General features: G+C 35.0%; 1 protein-coding gene across 1 annotated transcript in view; it reads right to left on the bottom strand.

Moving 5' to 3' along the window:
• Positions 1 to 14,256, bottom strand: part of FSIP1 (fibrous sheath interacting protein 1) — a 67,085-nt gene that overhangs the window by 50,255 nt on the left and 2,574 nt on the right. Inside the window, exons 4-10 of the mRNA XM_059474666.1 lie at positions 13,674 to 13,846; positions 12,715 to 12,799; positions 11,194 to 11,292; positions 8,384 to 8,475; positions 7,562 to 7,669; positions 4,004 to 4,168; positions 1,450 to 1,587 (exon numbers count right to left, since the gene is read on the bottom strand). Of these exons, the coding sequence (XP_059330649.1) occupies positions 1,450 to 1,587; positions 4,004 to 4,168; positions 7,562 to 7,669; positions 8,384 to 8,475; positions 11,194 to 11,292; positions 12,715 to 12,799; positions 13,674 to 13,846 (860 nt within the window). The remainder of the gene's footprint in view (positions 1 to 1,449; positions 1,588 to 4,003; positions 4,169 to 7,561; positions 7,670 to 8,383; positions 8,476 to 11,193; positions 11,293 to 12,714; positions 12,800 to 13,673; positions 13,847 to 14,256) is intronic.

Here is a 14,256-nt window from a genome sequence, read left to right as displayed (position 1 = left end):
TGCCAGGTGCTGCAATGCAGGCAGCAATGCTACACATTGGTGCAGGTGACATTCTGTATTTTTAAACAGTGTAAACTCACATTACAGTCTATCAATTTAGAGTTTTAAATACACACAATCCAGTCAAGGAAAAATGGGTGGTACATTGCAAGAGTCTGCATGTAATCTGATACCAAACAAAACTGCTATAACCCAAACAAGTTCTGGAACTGACCCATTTATAAACAAAATATTTGAATGAGTCAGCAGTCCACTGCATTTCCCAGGCCTGCTGTAGACTATCATACAATCCCCAGACACACTTCCTCAGATTGTGCTTGCCTCATGAGTAAGGTCAGTAGTGACAAAATGTGATATAAAGGTCAATGAGCAGAAAAATATTACAATATGCAGACTTACTTTATCTGATTACCCATTAACCTACTCAACATACTAAAGCTCACAGATTTCCCCTATTTATTTGTCTCACTCTTTTAACTGTTTAATACAACATAACAGTGCACTAAAAAAGAAGTTCTACTATTGTTTTGGAACTGTGAATAAATAAGAATTAAATATGCTTCCTTATTCTAGTCATACACACCCAAGTGAACAGCCTCTAAAACAATCACTGTTTCCTCGTCCAAAGTCTTTGTTCCCATATTCAGGTATACTCCAGCACTGCCAGAATAAACCTTGCTTATGATGAGTGGCTGGAGCTTTTGCAACTACAGCAAAGGTGTTGTAAGTAATTGAGATTATACCACTGTGGTTATGCTGCCACCTGAATCACAAAGCTTTTGATCTACACTGGAGATCCCTTTTTGAGTGTGATAAAAGATAACAGGAACAATACTCTTCCTAACTCTAATTATTGTGAAGAGTAAGCCTACTGTTGAATAAAGACCTCAAAGAAAAAAAGGTAGGCTACATGGATCTTTGGTCAGTCACAACAAACTTAGATATTTATGTTATTCTTACTAAGTGAAAAACTAAAATCAGCTTCACACAGGGAACAAATTTCTACAATGCACAGACATAAAAATGCTATTTTTCTTTCAATTTAGTGATAATAAAGAAAGATTACCACAATAACCTAGTGTATACAATATTCTCATCAGACTTGGTCCTTCAAACAACACTGAAGTACATGAGCCATTAAAATTCCTTTAAGGATGCATTTATATATTATTGTTTATGCTATGCATCTCTGAGGAAGAAAAGAGGACGATAATGTCTTTGACTTTGAAGTATCCTATAATAAAAGTAAGTATGCATTACAACTGAAAAAAAAAGATTTCTCAGACTAACAATAATTATTTGGGGCTTTTGCCTGCATATTTCTTTGGGGATTCCTTCAGAAATTTACATAAGGCTTAAAAACTTGATTTTATTTAAAGACATAAGGAATGATAAATTCCAAAGTTCTCAGAATAAGGGAAGAAAAATATGAAAAAATAGGAAACTTACAAGACTTCTTGCTAGGGATTCCAGCTGATAATCTATTTCTTTCAGACGATTCTGTTGATCTCGTTTTTCCTTATTGTCCTGCAGAACCCTCTCACCTGGAATTGTTTCTAGGCTTCTGCTTGCATAAACCAGAGGCTCCTAAGAAAATTATTGATAGAAGTTAATCATGTAACTTTATATTGCTTCATAGACAGATGACGGCTCTTCTGATTTCTACTAAGAAAATAGTGAAATGCTTAGAATAACACATCAATGTCAAATTCTGCAAATGAATAGTTTTCATTATGTATATTTTCAAATACAATAGCTAAATATCGGGCAAAACATATTTCAACAAAAGAATTCTTACCCTTTGCATTTTAAGAGGAATTTCTTAGTCTCCAGATCTAACACCTGGATACTTAATTTCGACTACAACAATAAAAGCACTCTGAGAATAGGGGTGACTGAATGACTGGTTCAAAGTTTGATCCTCTTAACCATACTGGGATCAGAATTAAGCCAGAAGGAAAAGGAAAAAAATTGAGCCAAAAATGACAACATCTTTTGTTTACTAGGTATCATGGTAAACAAGGAAAAACCCTCTCTCTGTAAGTTGGAGTTAATTGACCAACCTTTGTTAAAGATTTGGGTTACACATTCTCACATCCTTCGATAGGTTTGGACTAGATTCTGAAGTTTCTATCAGTCCCAAATACAGTCAGGTTTCAGTACTTACACATAATTCAGTTCATTGAGAATGAAAAGTATTGGCAAAAGTGCAAAGTTATGCTGTAATCAGAAAAAAACCCAGAGCTTTCTCTTGCAAACCATAGATTCTATAGAAAAATCCAATAGTGGCAAAGGTAAAAAGCCTAAGCAAAAAACCTTCCCCTAACTTGATAATCAATTCAACCCAAAGGGACACAAGCACTCATAAAATAAAAAAGTACTCTATTCATTCTTACTTTCAGAAGCAGCTCGAGAAATTTTAATAGACACACAAGGAAAATAATTCCAAGTAGCATGACTAATTGGAAAGAAAACAACCTTCACAATTCAACATTCAACAGTAAATTCCTCAGCTACAATATACAAAAAACTGTGTCTGTAAACAACTTTTTCTAAACATCATTATTGGAAGAAAAGAATGTGCAGCTTCATCATATCCAACTCTAAGCTAATTCTAAATTAAACATAGAACTACAATGTCTGAAAGCTTTTTACATGCTTCAAAACAAAACTGAAGGGAACTGTTTTTCACTAATGAAAGGTAACAAGGAATTAGCTACTTGGTTTTGGTTGTTAGGTTTAAAATTACTCAAAAAAGATAATACATTACTCTTTGATTAGCATACACCTAAATGCAGATTTCTGCTCAAATACTTCTGGGCTATTACCTGAAAGGAAGCAACAACAATAACTTGGACAAATATTTCCAGACAGAGCATTCATTATCACAGGCAAGTCACATTAACTTCAAGGTGATGTCTTACAACACTGAACACAAGATCAGGCAATCACTGGGAAGCTCAGGGTAACAACTGCAGTGGTTATGTGATTACCAACAAGAAGGAGGTGCTTTTTCACACATTAGATCCCAGCTGGTAAATGATCAACATGAAAATTTGACTCCTCTGGAACTGAGCTACAGAAAATACTGCTAGAGGTAAAACAAAACCTCATGTTCAGAAAGAAGCCAATAAAAATGACATTAAAGTGCCCTTACAAAAGGAGAAAAAAACCAAACCCACAGGTATTTTTGCCTCTTAAAGAGATGCTTCTCATACACTGGTAACTGAAAACAGTTTTGTGAATGAACATTTTTACACATATTCTCTGATACATCAGTTCTGGCCATAAGAGGAAAACATTACAGAAGTATATAAGCTTGCGCAAATAAATGAAAAATAAGAATCAGGGGGTTTTATTTTAAACCTCATTATAGTAGAGGCAACAGTACTAGGGCATGGGATAAATTGTAGTCTTCTAAGTACAAAAGTCAAACAATCACTTCTCAAGGCTGAGACCTTGATTCTTAATCTTCAAATCTCAATATTACTGGCAAGGCAAAAAGACAAAGCCATTAAAAACAAGGGACATACAATTGCAATCCATCTCCTACAGTCTTTAACATTACTTATCAGTCATTGCCTTATCCTTCAAATCACAAGTGAACAGGCACTTTTGGTATCCTGAGATAAGAAGAAACCTAATTTTAATTCCCAAAGGTAAATTATCATGGATATTTTGTTTCTATGCTGAAAAATACCACCCTCATGCAGATAAAAATGTATGGGTTACCATTTTCTGTATCTTGGAAGTATGGAATCAAAAACTCTTAAAAACAAGTCAGTTCTTGAATTACCTATGACTCAAAATAACAACAAATTATTTTTCCATTGTTTTCTACAGCTAAAATTTCTCACTTCGCTCCTTAACACATAGACTTTATGAATAAATAGAGGATCCTAAAGAAAAATGCAAAACATACAAATACAGCTGTATGCAGTATTGATCTCAAAATACACTTCAAATAAAATATCAAACAAAATAAAACAGATCTGTAACCTACCTGATATATCTGGCTTGGACATTTTGAGCTAGAGCTGGAAAGAGCAGGAAACTCCCCATCAGAGAGCAGCAGGTGAAGCTTATTGTCTATCTCATTCAGAAGATGAAATTCCATCAGTTCAGGTGTGTACCCTTCTCCTGGTGCCTGCCAGATAGGTACATTCTCCTGATGGAGGCACAGAAAATACTTAAGCTTCATTTGCAAAGGAAACAGACTTTAAGGGTAGTTGCATACCAAATGAATTTATTATTCACATAAACCCTACTTAATAATAAAATGTACATTTTCATCCATCTCAGTATACAGCTAAAATCTCCCAAATATTCATGCTCCTAGTACACTCAAGAGCCGCTATGGACACAACAAGTAGAGACATTCATACATTCATCACTTTTAAATATAACCAAGGAGCAACTTAAATGGACAACCACTTTCCATCTGATAAAGGAATCAAAAAGTGAGAAAGCCTAACCAAAACTTGGTTTGGAATGAAACTGCAGAGGTTGATACTACAGCAGAAACCACCTGGAGCCAAATCTCAAATGGACGGTTTGAGATGTAATGTGATGTTTGCAAGGTACCGCCAAAGAAGAAAACAAGGCATTCATAGGAAATCAAAGGAACTGCTCTGAGGTCAGTAGCTGCCATCCTTCTAGAGCCCCTACGTGTTATCACAGAAACCCTGGGAGAGACACAAAGCAGAGAGTTCTTTTCCTGATCATGATTTACATGACTTTTTTCTCTTGATAGCAGTTAACACCTGAATAATACACATGAATATATACTCCTAGTACATACAGCTGCATATTGTGAGTGAGCTGGGCCACATAAGCCAAGCCAATGAGCTCATACCCACAGACAGATGCAGGCTCCCCACAGCAGCTGGGCACTCCCTGCCTCCACTCAGGGAAGCAAGTCTGTACAACCCACCCACTGGGTATCAGAGCAGCAGATTGCATCTCTGTGTCCTGACCACAGCAGAATGAAACAGTAGATAGGAGCTTAGAAGAGGAAGGATGTGTGGAAGGACATGAGTGTATTGCTGGTTTCCTTTCTTTTTCCTACCAGAACAGGACCTTGCCCTAAGACTCTATTATCTATCTTGCAAGAAATTCATGTCCACCATTTGTCTCCAGCTTCCAAATTAGTCCTCTGGCTATTCAAGCAGTTGCATCCATACAAGAGGAGGAAATATCAGCTTCCAATTACAATGCCACTGCTATGAGGTCATTTGTGGTTCATCCCCATTACCCTAAAGCATATTAGTTGCAAAAAGAAAAAAGAAGCATACCCCAAACACCTGTCATAAATTATCTTCATTATAAATGGAAAAAAAAAAAAAAAAAGAGAAAGAAAAAAAGAGAGTCAAGAGTAATCTTGTTTGTGAAACAAAATCACTTCTAATGCTTTCTCATACAAGTATGATGAGAGACAACTAATGAGCCTGACCACACCTGAGCTGACTCCAACATAGTCACTCACAAATGTCTCAGATGCTTGCCAGCTTTGTGGAAACATCTGCTCAGGTGAGACAGTGACCACAAAAACATAAGTATCCAGCATGGTACTACATTTGTGTCATGTTAACAACCTCCTAATCAGAGAATGAAAATCACAGCGCAAAAACACAGAAATGAGTCTACAGGAGTCTGATAAGGTGTAACTGAGCTCATTAGCTACAGCTCAGGGTCCGTATCCCATACTCCAAATATCCAAATTACACCAGCAGTCATTTTACTCCATGATGAAATGGACTCACACATTCTCTTTTGTATTTTCATGATAGCTTTGCTTGGAAAATAAGCTTCTGTCCTGTCAATGTTTCCTGTGTGTTAACTCAGAACAATAACTTTTATAACAGCACGGTCAGTGCTTTCTGTGGAACATCTGAAACAATTATAACCCTGCAGCTTCAGCTTTTACAATTAAATTAGCATGAATATGTGTACTTCTAAAATATTTTAAACACTCATAAAACATTCTTTCAAAAAGTGAGAAGTGCTGTTTGGATATTTGGCATATATAGCAGTACAAGTCAAATGAGGTTATCTAATTCACATTACACCATACAAAGGAATTCATACAACATAACCAGATCTGCCTGGACTGACAGCCTCCAAAACATAACTCCAGCCAATGTGATAGCACAGCTTTTTAAAAGTCAGAATAAAATAAGATGAAAGAGGTCACTAGCTGGATAGTTACCTGGGCAAGCTTGAAGTTGTCTAGATTACTCATTAGCTGATAATTTCCTCACTATTTTTGTTATAAAGTAGCCACAGGAAATGCCTCACCCATAAAAAAACATTCAAATGTGGGAGAGGAAGAATCCATCACTAGACTATACAGGTCTAAGTAACTATTATCCTTTCTTTCACCTACTTTGATATGGGAGTTAAGAGCTTTTTTCTCTAAAGAAATGATCTAGTACAGACTAGAGTAACCACAAATTGCCATTCTTGTCCATGGTATCAAGAACATACGTCAACACACGTGTCCTGTAATATGATCTACTTCATATCTAATATTAACAGTGAAATCTCTGTAGATACACACCAACATGATAGTGACATGTGCCAAATACAAAATGGGGACAAATGTTACACTTGTCCATTGTCTTGATGCCTTGAGAATTGAAGCAAAAAAAAGTACATACTGTTAGTTGGAATTTGCATTAGTTAATCTGTATAAATGCCTCTAAATTCTATGACAGACACTAGCTTAAAGAGAAAGAAAACCTGGTAACTACGCGTTTTGAGAGAAGGCTTTTGCAATCAATAAAATAAATTCTTTTTTAAAAGCCACTATTCCCTAGGTCAGAAGGCTATGTTTACTAACAGAAGGTAGTTTAAAACATCTTCAGATCTTTAAATGATGACATTTGTCAAACTGAAGACCATCTCCTAGAAACAGTGATTGATGGGACAATCAAATACTCTTTGTTACTCTCCATGAGGATGATTTTTATTCACTTCAGCTCCTGCTATTTACTGAAGTATGTAGACTGTGCACTGTTTAACAATATTATGTTAAAGCATAGATATCTAATGTTTAAGCAGACTTTATGTACTTTTAAGGCAGACTGACTTGGAAGCCACAAAAAGATGTCACATTATCTTTCTAAATGGACACAGAAGCTTCATAAATGTGTATTTCCCCAATTATTGCATTTTGAAGTCCACTTATCAGTTGTCAAAAAATTGCTGTTGAGAGGTTTTTGCAAGTAGTTGCTGGCCTTCCTCCCTGAGACTACAGCACTAACCATTCAGATTGATACTCCAGAACTTCACATTTTATGAAAAAAAAAAAAAGGTAATTTTCTCCAAATGTTGTTCTATGTTTCCCTCCTCCTGTGCCTAACCTTTCTTTTAGGTTCTGATGTTAGTAAAATTAACAAAAAAAAAGATAATTCATTTTTGGAGACAAATTCAACAGGATCTATCCATATTTTCTGTTATATCTCAGTAGGGTATTTCATGGTAGAACTAAGATCAAATTTAGATTTACTGCAAAAATAAGCCAAATACAACAGAACAGTACAGACTAAATTTGTCATACCTCAAGATCTTGCAATTCAGTTCCATCTTCTGTATCTTTCAGTAGCTCAGTTAGCCTTTTCCTTTCTCCCTCAAGCATAACAAATTGGTTTCCTGAATCCCTTGCTAGCTGAAATATTTACAACAAGAAAGAAACCCATGCTTAAGAAGTCCACTAACTCAAACACCTCCAAAACAAGCTTTTAAACTCCATTAAATTAACAGCCAAATCTTGTTCATTTCAACAATACAAATTATCAGTCTGACAGAAAAATACAGCCTACATATAATAAATTTATAATCTTATCTTAGTCTTTGACATAGTGGGGAGGCAAATATTTTTCATTGGATGAAAAATCATGATACCTACTAGGTCCTCACTGGAAAAAAAGAAGCAGAAAATCAAGGGATGCATTTTCTGACAAAACATGGTCCCATCCAGTCTACACATGAACACATGTACATCTATCCCTTATTTATGCATCAGGTTAACACAAAATAAAGTTAAGTTTATTTAACAGTAAATAAATTTTTAAAAAGTCTTAGGATATTGCCCTTTAAAAAAACTATGTCCAGGCACAAACACAACAATTCAGTTTCCAGTATTATTTATCAAATGCATAGAAGCAGTATTATCCTAACCAATATGCATCTAAGTTGAGAACTACCTAACACAGTACTCTGCCATAAATAGCAGTTTTAACAGAAAGGTAATTTCTTCATTTATGCCTAATTAGCTTCTAAAGTTCCTGATTTTAAGAGAAAACTGCCTCCAAAAGTACTTATTGACTGATTTCTAGCTAACATTTTTAAAATGTTATTGGTTTTATGCTTCAATGCTTACCTCAATGCTCTTTTTAATGAAATGCTGGCTGGTTTTATTTTTGCTATGCGCTTTTTCTGCTGGTTTTTCTGTTTCTAATTCACTTGGATAATCTGATGTTTGAGGAAGAAAAGTTGCTACATTAAAATCATTCCTATTTTGATTCTACAAGAACTGTAATAACATCAATCCCACTCAAACCTTTAGCAAATATATAGAGTCAATAAGCAAACTTTTTGTATGATGCTTTCATTATTTGTGTAAATAATATTATGCATTATTGTATTGAAAACATACTATTGCCAAAATCTAATTTCATTTTCAACGTTTTATAATATGAAATCACTCAATGTTACAAAGGCTAAAATACTTTTGGATTTCAGACCTCAAAAATGTTAAACATGGTGACCTTAAAAGCCACAGCATTCCTTTAAACCCTCTCATCATTGCAGTTTTCTCATCATTACAAAACCAGACAATAATTTTTTTGAAAACCACAGAACTATCTGGAGACATATCAAGTACATTTTTCTAAATAAAACAGCTGAAAAACAGATGATATAGTTGATATTACTATAACACAGCTTATAAAACAAATATTGTTAAAAACTAAAACTCATCATAGAGCTGTAAATCTATTAAACACACACATGATTTTCAAATAACAATAGGTTTCAATCCATGACCAAAAAAAAGGCACGATTCTGTTTTTCAGAGACTTTCACCATGCTTAAAATAACAATTCCTCTACAAACAGCAAATATTTGTCACATTAAATAACAAGTCTAAGCAAATATAATCAACTTCTAAATCTCAAAAACTGTTTCAAAAGCAGGCATGGTACTTTTTGCTTTTATGGAAAGCAGAAATTTGAAAAATGGGTGGGTTATTTCCCTACAAAATTTACCATTACCATGCAACATCATGTGTCAAGGAAATGGATCATACAGGAATGTAAGCATCAATATAAAGATGACATTGATATAAAGTTGCATCCTGAAATGAGCAGAACACATCAAAGCCAACATAACATGCAAGATATACCTTACTTTTAAACTATATCTTCCACTTGACTGTAGAATAGCATTTTTGAGAGGGAGCTATCACACAGAACATCTCAGAGCATTGAAGAAAGAAGGGACAGACATGGATCACTGAGACAAAGAATACACTGAAGACAGCCAAGGGTAATTAAAAGAGAGATTGCAGCTAAATACATTTTTCATATGCATTTTGGTAGATTTGGCACATATTACAAAGATTTGGCATAAATCTTGATGAGACTGATGAAGTAACAGCATAAAACTAGTGCATACATTCTTCTTCACAAGCTCCTCTTGCTCTTGGTCTGCCTTTATGACAGCTATGACATAAAAGAAGAAATCCAAAGCAACAAAAGAAATCCAAAACATAAGAAATCCAAAAGCAACAAAACCAGTAATTCTTAGCTATTCAGACACCACATAAAAAGCCTCCAGCAAAAATAGTAAATGTCATTTAAAGCAATATATATTGCTCACAAGCTGTAAGTGATCTCTACTTCATGCATTCCCAAAGCAGGAATGTGCAGAACATCTCAAAATAGTGCAAGTGATAGCAACTCCCAACCATGCCTATACTGGAAGCTCCAGAAGTCAGTGCTGTATTAAATACTGGTAATGAAACCTGCCATTGTTATGCCAAGGGCTCTCCAGCACAACTCAGGAATTTTGGAGAGAGAAGCTGAGGGTCAAGCTTTACTTTAAGGGAGGAATGAAAATACATGGTAGAAAGACAGAGAAATTAAAAGCTCCAGCCCACAATGATAAGGTCACATACTGGGTAACTAAGACAAGTGCTAAAATGACAAAGGAGCTGAGTTCCATGTTCAAAAATTAAAACATGCAGTCTCATTCTACACACTGCAGAGATATTGCTGCCATCGATGCTTCAGCCTTAAGGAATACACTTATGTTACATCTTTGTCATCTTAGCCAGTCACCAGGAAGATAGATTCCTTCTGTTTACATAGAATGGTAGCTGACAAAGAAATAAACAATTGCAGCTGATAGCAATGGCAGGTGAAGCTATTATTCTTATATCACAACACGTGAAAAGTTACTAACCACACAAATTTGAATTTCAAATAGGAAAATAATAGAGGCATACAAGCACAATTCCATTTATTTTGACATGACAGGACACACTACACCACTAACAGCATTTGAAATGTCTGTACAATGCATGATAACACATGGTCCCTAAAAGAATCAGCATGTGTTTGAGTTTTGCCAGAAAGTACTTATTTCATAAAAGCAATGCAGACTTTACAATAATCAGGATAGCAAAATATAAAATAAGTTGCCTGAAGTTGACAAAAATCCAAACAATTTCTGCTGAAAACCAGAAAAATACAGAACAGTTGCAGTCAGATTCAGCACCACTTGTCATTTCTAGATAGTTTCTTGAATATAAGCCTATTAATAAAACTAAGATACCTTAGAGTAACAGCAAAGAAAAGTTTTTAAAGAATTGCCATGAAGAATCAATGACACATTTTACAATATATCAGTTACCCACCTCTTCCTTTTGAAATGAAAGAAAAATGGCTTTACAAACCCAACAGTAAAAAATTTTCTTAGCATGTTGAGTAAAATGTCTTAGATAAGTCACATAGCTGTTCTCTTCCTTCATTTGCAAAAAAGGTAAGACCTGTCACTCTTCCAGTAAGTAACTTTCCTTTTTCACATTTCACTGGCCTTGCCAAAAAGGCTGAGTCTTCATTACCCACCCATTGCATATGTCGTTTTGCCATTGCTAAAAATACAAACTCTACCATTAATAAAGCTTACCCTGTTTTTCTTGGGCTTTATGGCAATTATCATCCTCAGGATTCATGTATGTGTGAAATACTGAAGTGCATATTTCATCCTCTTTAGCATGGGAGAGATCTGTAAGGAATTTTTTCCAGTAAAATTTAATTGAAATGTATTTATAGAAGATCTAGCATCATGTGTATCATACAATTGGAAAGTAAAGAAATTCACTTGGATAAATGACATAAGCACTGTATTTATCAAGAAATAAAGAAGGGGGAAAGTGTAAAATGTGAGTTATATTTATGCAGTTTCTTATGGCTGTATTCATGCTCTTAACAACTACTGTCCATGGAAGACAATTCACATTCTCAAAAACACAGCCCAAGGCCCTAAAGTTCAAATGCCCCTGCAGACACCATGTGGTAAGTCATCTAAAACTTTGAATGAGAGTAAGGCATCCAGGTTTTCACAGCTGGTGTCTGCCTGTGCATGAATTATTAGACATACAAGCAGCTTAGGTCAAGGGCATAGTCTAGAAAAACAGCATTCAAGCATCCTAGTTGTTTCAGTTACTCAAAAACACAAATCAATGAGCCAACTGGAAATACCAGTTAGGGCAGTAAGTCACGGTCTATACACTTAGCACTTACAGAAAAGGACTCATATTCCAAAGAACCAAACAAATTACATGTGATTTTCATGTGAAAAAAACATACAATAACCACTAATAATGCAGTGTAATGGACTCAACTGAACAAGTTATTTTGTTAAACAGAGCACAGGGTAAGGAATTTAGGGTTGTTTAATTAACCCCTGATTTACATTTCTGCTGAGAGTGTGTCAGAAGGTTTTGTTGTGGCTGAAAGGCTTGGAACACTTAAGTTATTAATGATTTTGTACCCGAACTTGTGCTTGATTTCATAGCTACATTAAAAACTATAATAGCTCTCATATATAATTTACTTAATGAACTTTATCAAATTCAAGTTCTGAAAAGCAAAAATATATTAAATGTATTCCACTTCAGTATCAACCAGGGCAGCCATCAAGACATTTGTTTAATTAAATAAATAAGACCTGAAAAGTAAGGCTCTACCATGATACAGAAAATATAAATATCAAGCTGGAGGAAAGCAATAAATCTAAACTATGCAGTTTTGTCAGTGCAGTACACCAGAAACCACATGATGCACATGGTCTCTACAGGAGTTACTTTTGAGATAAAGGAGTTAGCAGTTATATAGCCACGTTTGTCTACTGTTATTTTAATATATCCTGACATCTACTGGAGGCTGCCTAAATATCACCCCTATCAAATTGTTTCCTTCCCTTAGTAACCCAAACTTTAGCATAGAAATAAAAGCAGGTTACATTGTAAATAGTAAGTTTTGTTTAAATATTTTAACCACACACTGCTACCGTTATTATGCATGAACTTCCAATATTCAAGCTGAGATTTTTGCTCAGCAATAACCATTCAGATCCCACATCCCTATTATCTCCCCAAAAAGAAAAATGATAGGATGTATCACAATTCTGTTTCTCTTTACTTACCAGCTGTATTATGCCATGGTGATAACACAGCCAAAAACTGGTTTGTGTTTTCCACCTCCTCATTGCTTCCTGTGGTTCTGATACACTATTCAAAAAAAAAAAATAAACTGTGTATGCAGAGATACAGTCATGTATTTAAAGTAAATTCTTTAAAGGGAAATACATTGTCTGCTTATCAGATCTAATGAACTTCAGACCCTATTAAAAATTACTCTTCTCAATTCATTTTCTTCTTGAGGCTATTTGAATATCTCCTGCAGTTATGACAAAAGTATGGTGAAACTTTAAAGTCTCTGTTACACACTGTCTTTTATGTGGAGACCCCTTCACCAGACAAAGAATTCTGTAACGTCTGTGTGGCTCCAAATCCAAATCCAAATCCAGTGAAATTATGAAATGCAGTCAAACCAATCATATTTTTTAGCAACTCACATTTCTATTCATGTAAAGCAGAGGAAATACTAACTTGTTTCAAGGCATTTAACTGCTAGAAGCACAGGGATAGGGTAAAAGAATTTGTATTGTAGCATTCTTATGTCTTCTTCAGGCAGCATCTTTAATTTCTTCAACAAACAGTACTGAAACAGCTGGGCCTAGGAAGGATCCCACTTGAGCAGAATAAATGCTTTTCAGCCTGGGTTCACTGATGTTACCTCCTGACACACCTTACTCTCCCTGCAAGCAGAGAACTCAAGCATAATACTATGCTAATAAACCACACCCAGACAGCTGTGTATTTGGCAATTTGTCTTATCAATTTTTAAGGACCATCTCCTTCTTTCAAAGCCTGCCTAGCCAATGTATTAAAAACTATCCAATCTTACTTTTTAAGATCCATTTCTTAATTTTAGTTAGCCAACTGTGAGTTATTTGATAATAAGGCTTCTCTGAAATATGATAATTCTCTAAGACAGTACTCTAAGATATATCAGTCACAAAATAAGCAGAACACTTCTAACCTGAAGTTCTTCCCAGAGCATTGCCCTGATTTCTCTGCCTTGCTTTTTAACTGCTTTTTCCTTTAAACACTGTTTTTCAAGTATGGTGTCAAGTTTATTCATTTTCTTTACAGCTGCTTGAATCTGAGCATTTATGTCCATGTCTTCAGAACATTCCAAGTCAGAAGAGTCTGCTGGAGAAAATATATAAAATTAATGTTGGCTTGAAGCATGTCAAAAAAACAAACAAACACTAAAAAGCAGTTCAAGTAATTTGGCAACACCCATAGACAAGAATACAATATTCTGAAACACATGTTAATTTCTAAACCTGTTTGGAGCAGGGAAAAATACAGAAGTCTTTGCAAGAGTGCTGAATCAAACTCTGAGCTGTGTCAGTTGGATATGGAGGTGTGAGAGAGGAAAAGTCACCTATTTTGGGCAAGTAATTTGATTCATATTTATAATGGCAGAGTGACAATATCTCCACAGTATCAGCAAAAAAATCACTGACTTTAAATATATAAAACAATTTTTTCAGCCTGACTTGTAGAATACATTTTGAAATTAATAATTCAAAAGAGAGACTTTCGAGGGAGGGTTA

Source organism: Ammospiza nelsoni, chromosome 6 (assembly GCF_027579445.1).
Source record: "Ammospiza nelsoni isolate bAmmNel1 chromosome 6, bAmmNel1.pri, whole genome shotgun sequence".
Classification (NCBI taxonomy): domain Eukaryota; kingdom Metazoa; phylum Chordata; class Aves; order Passeriformes; family Passerellidae; genus Ammospiza; species Ammospiza nelsoni.
Note: the sequence above shows the minus strand (reverse complement) of the source record. Positions and strands in the feature narration are given on the sequence as shown.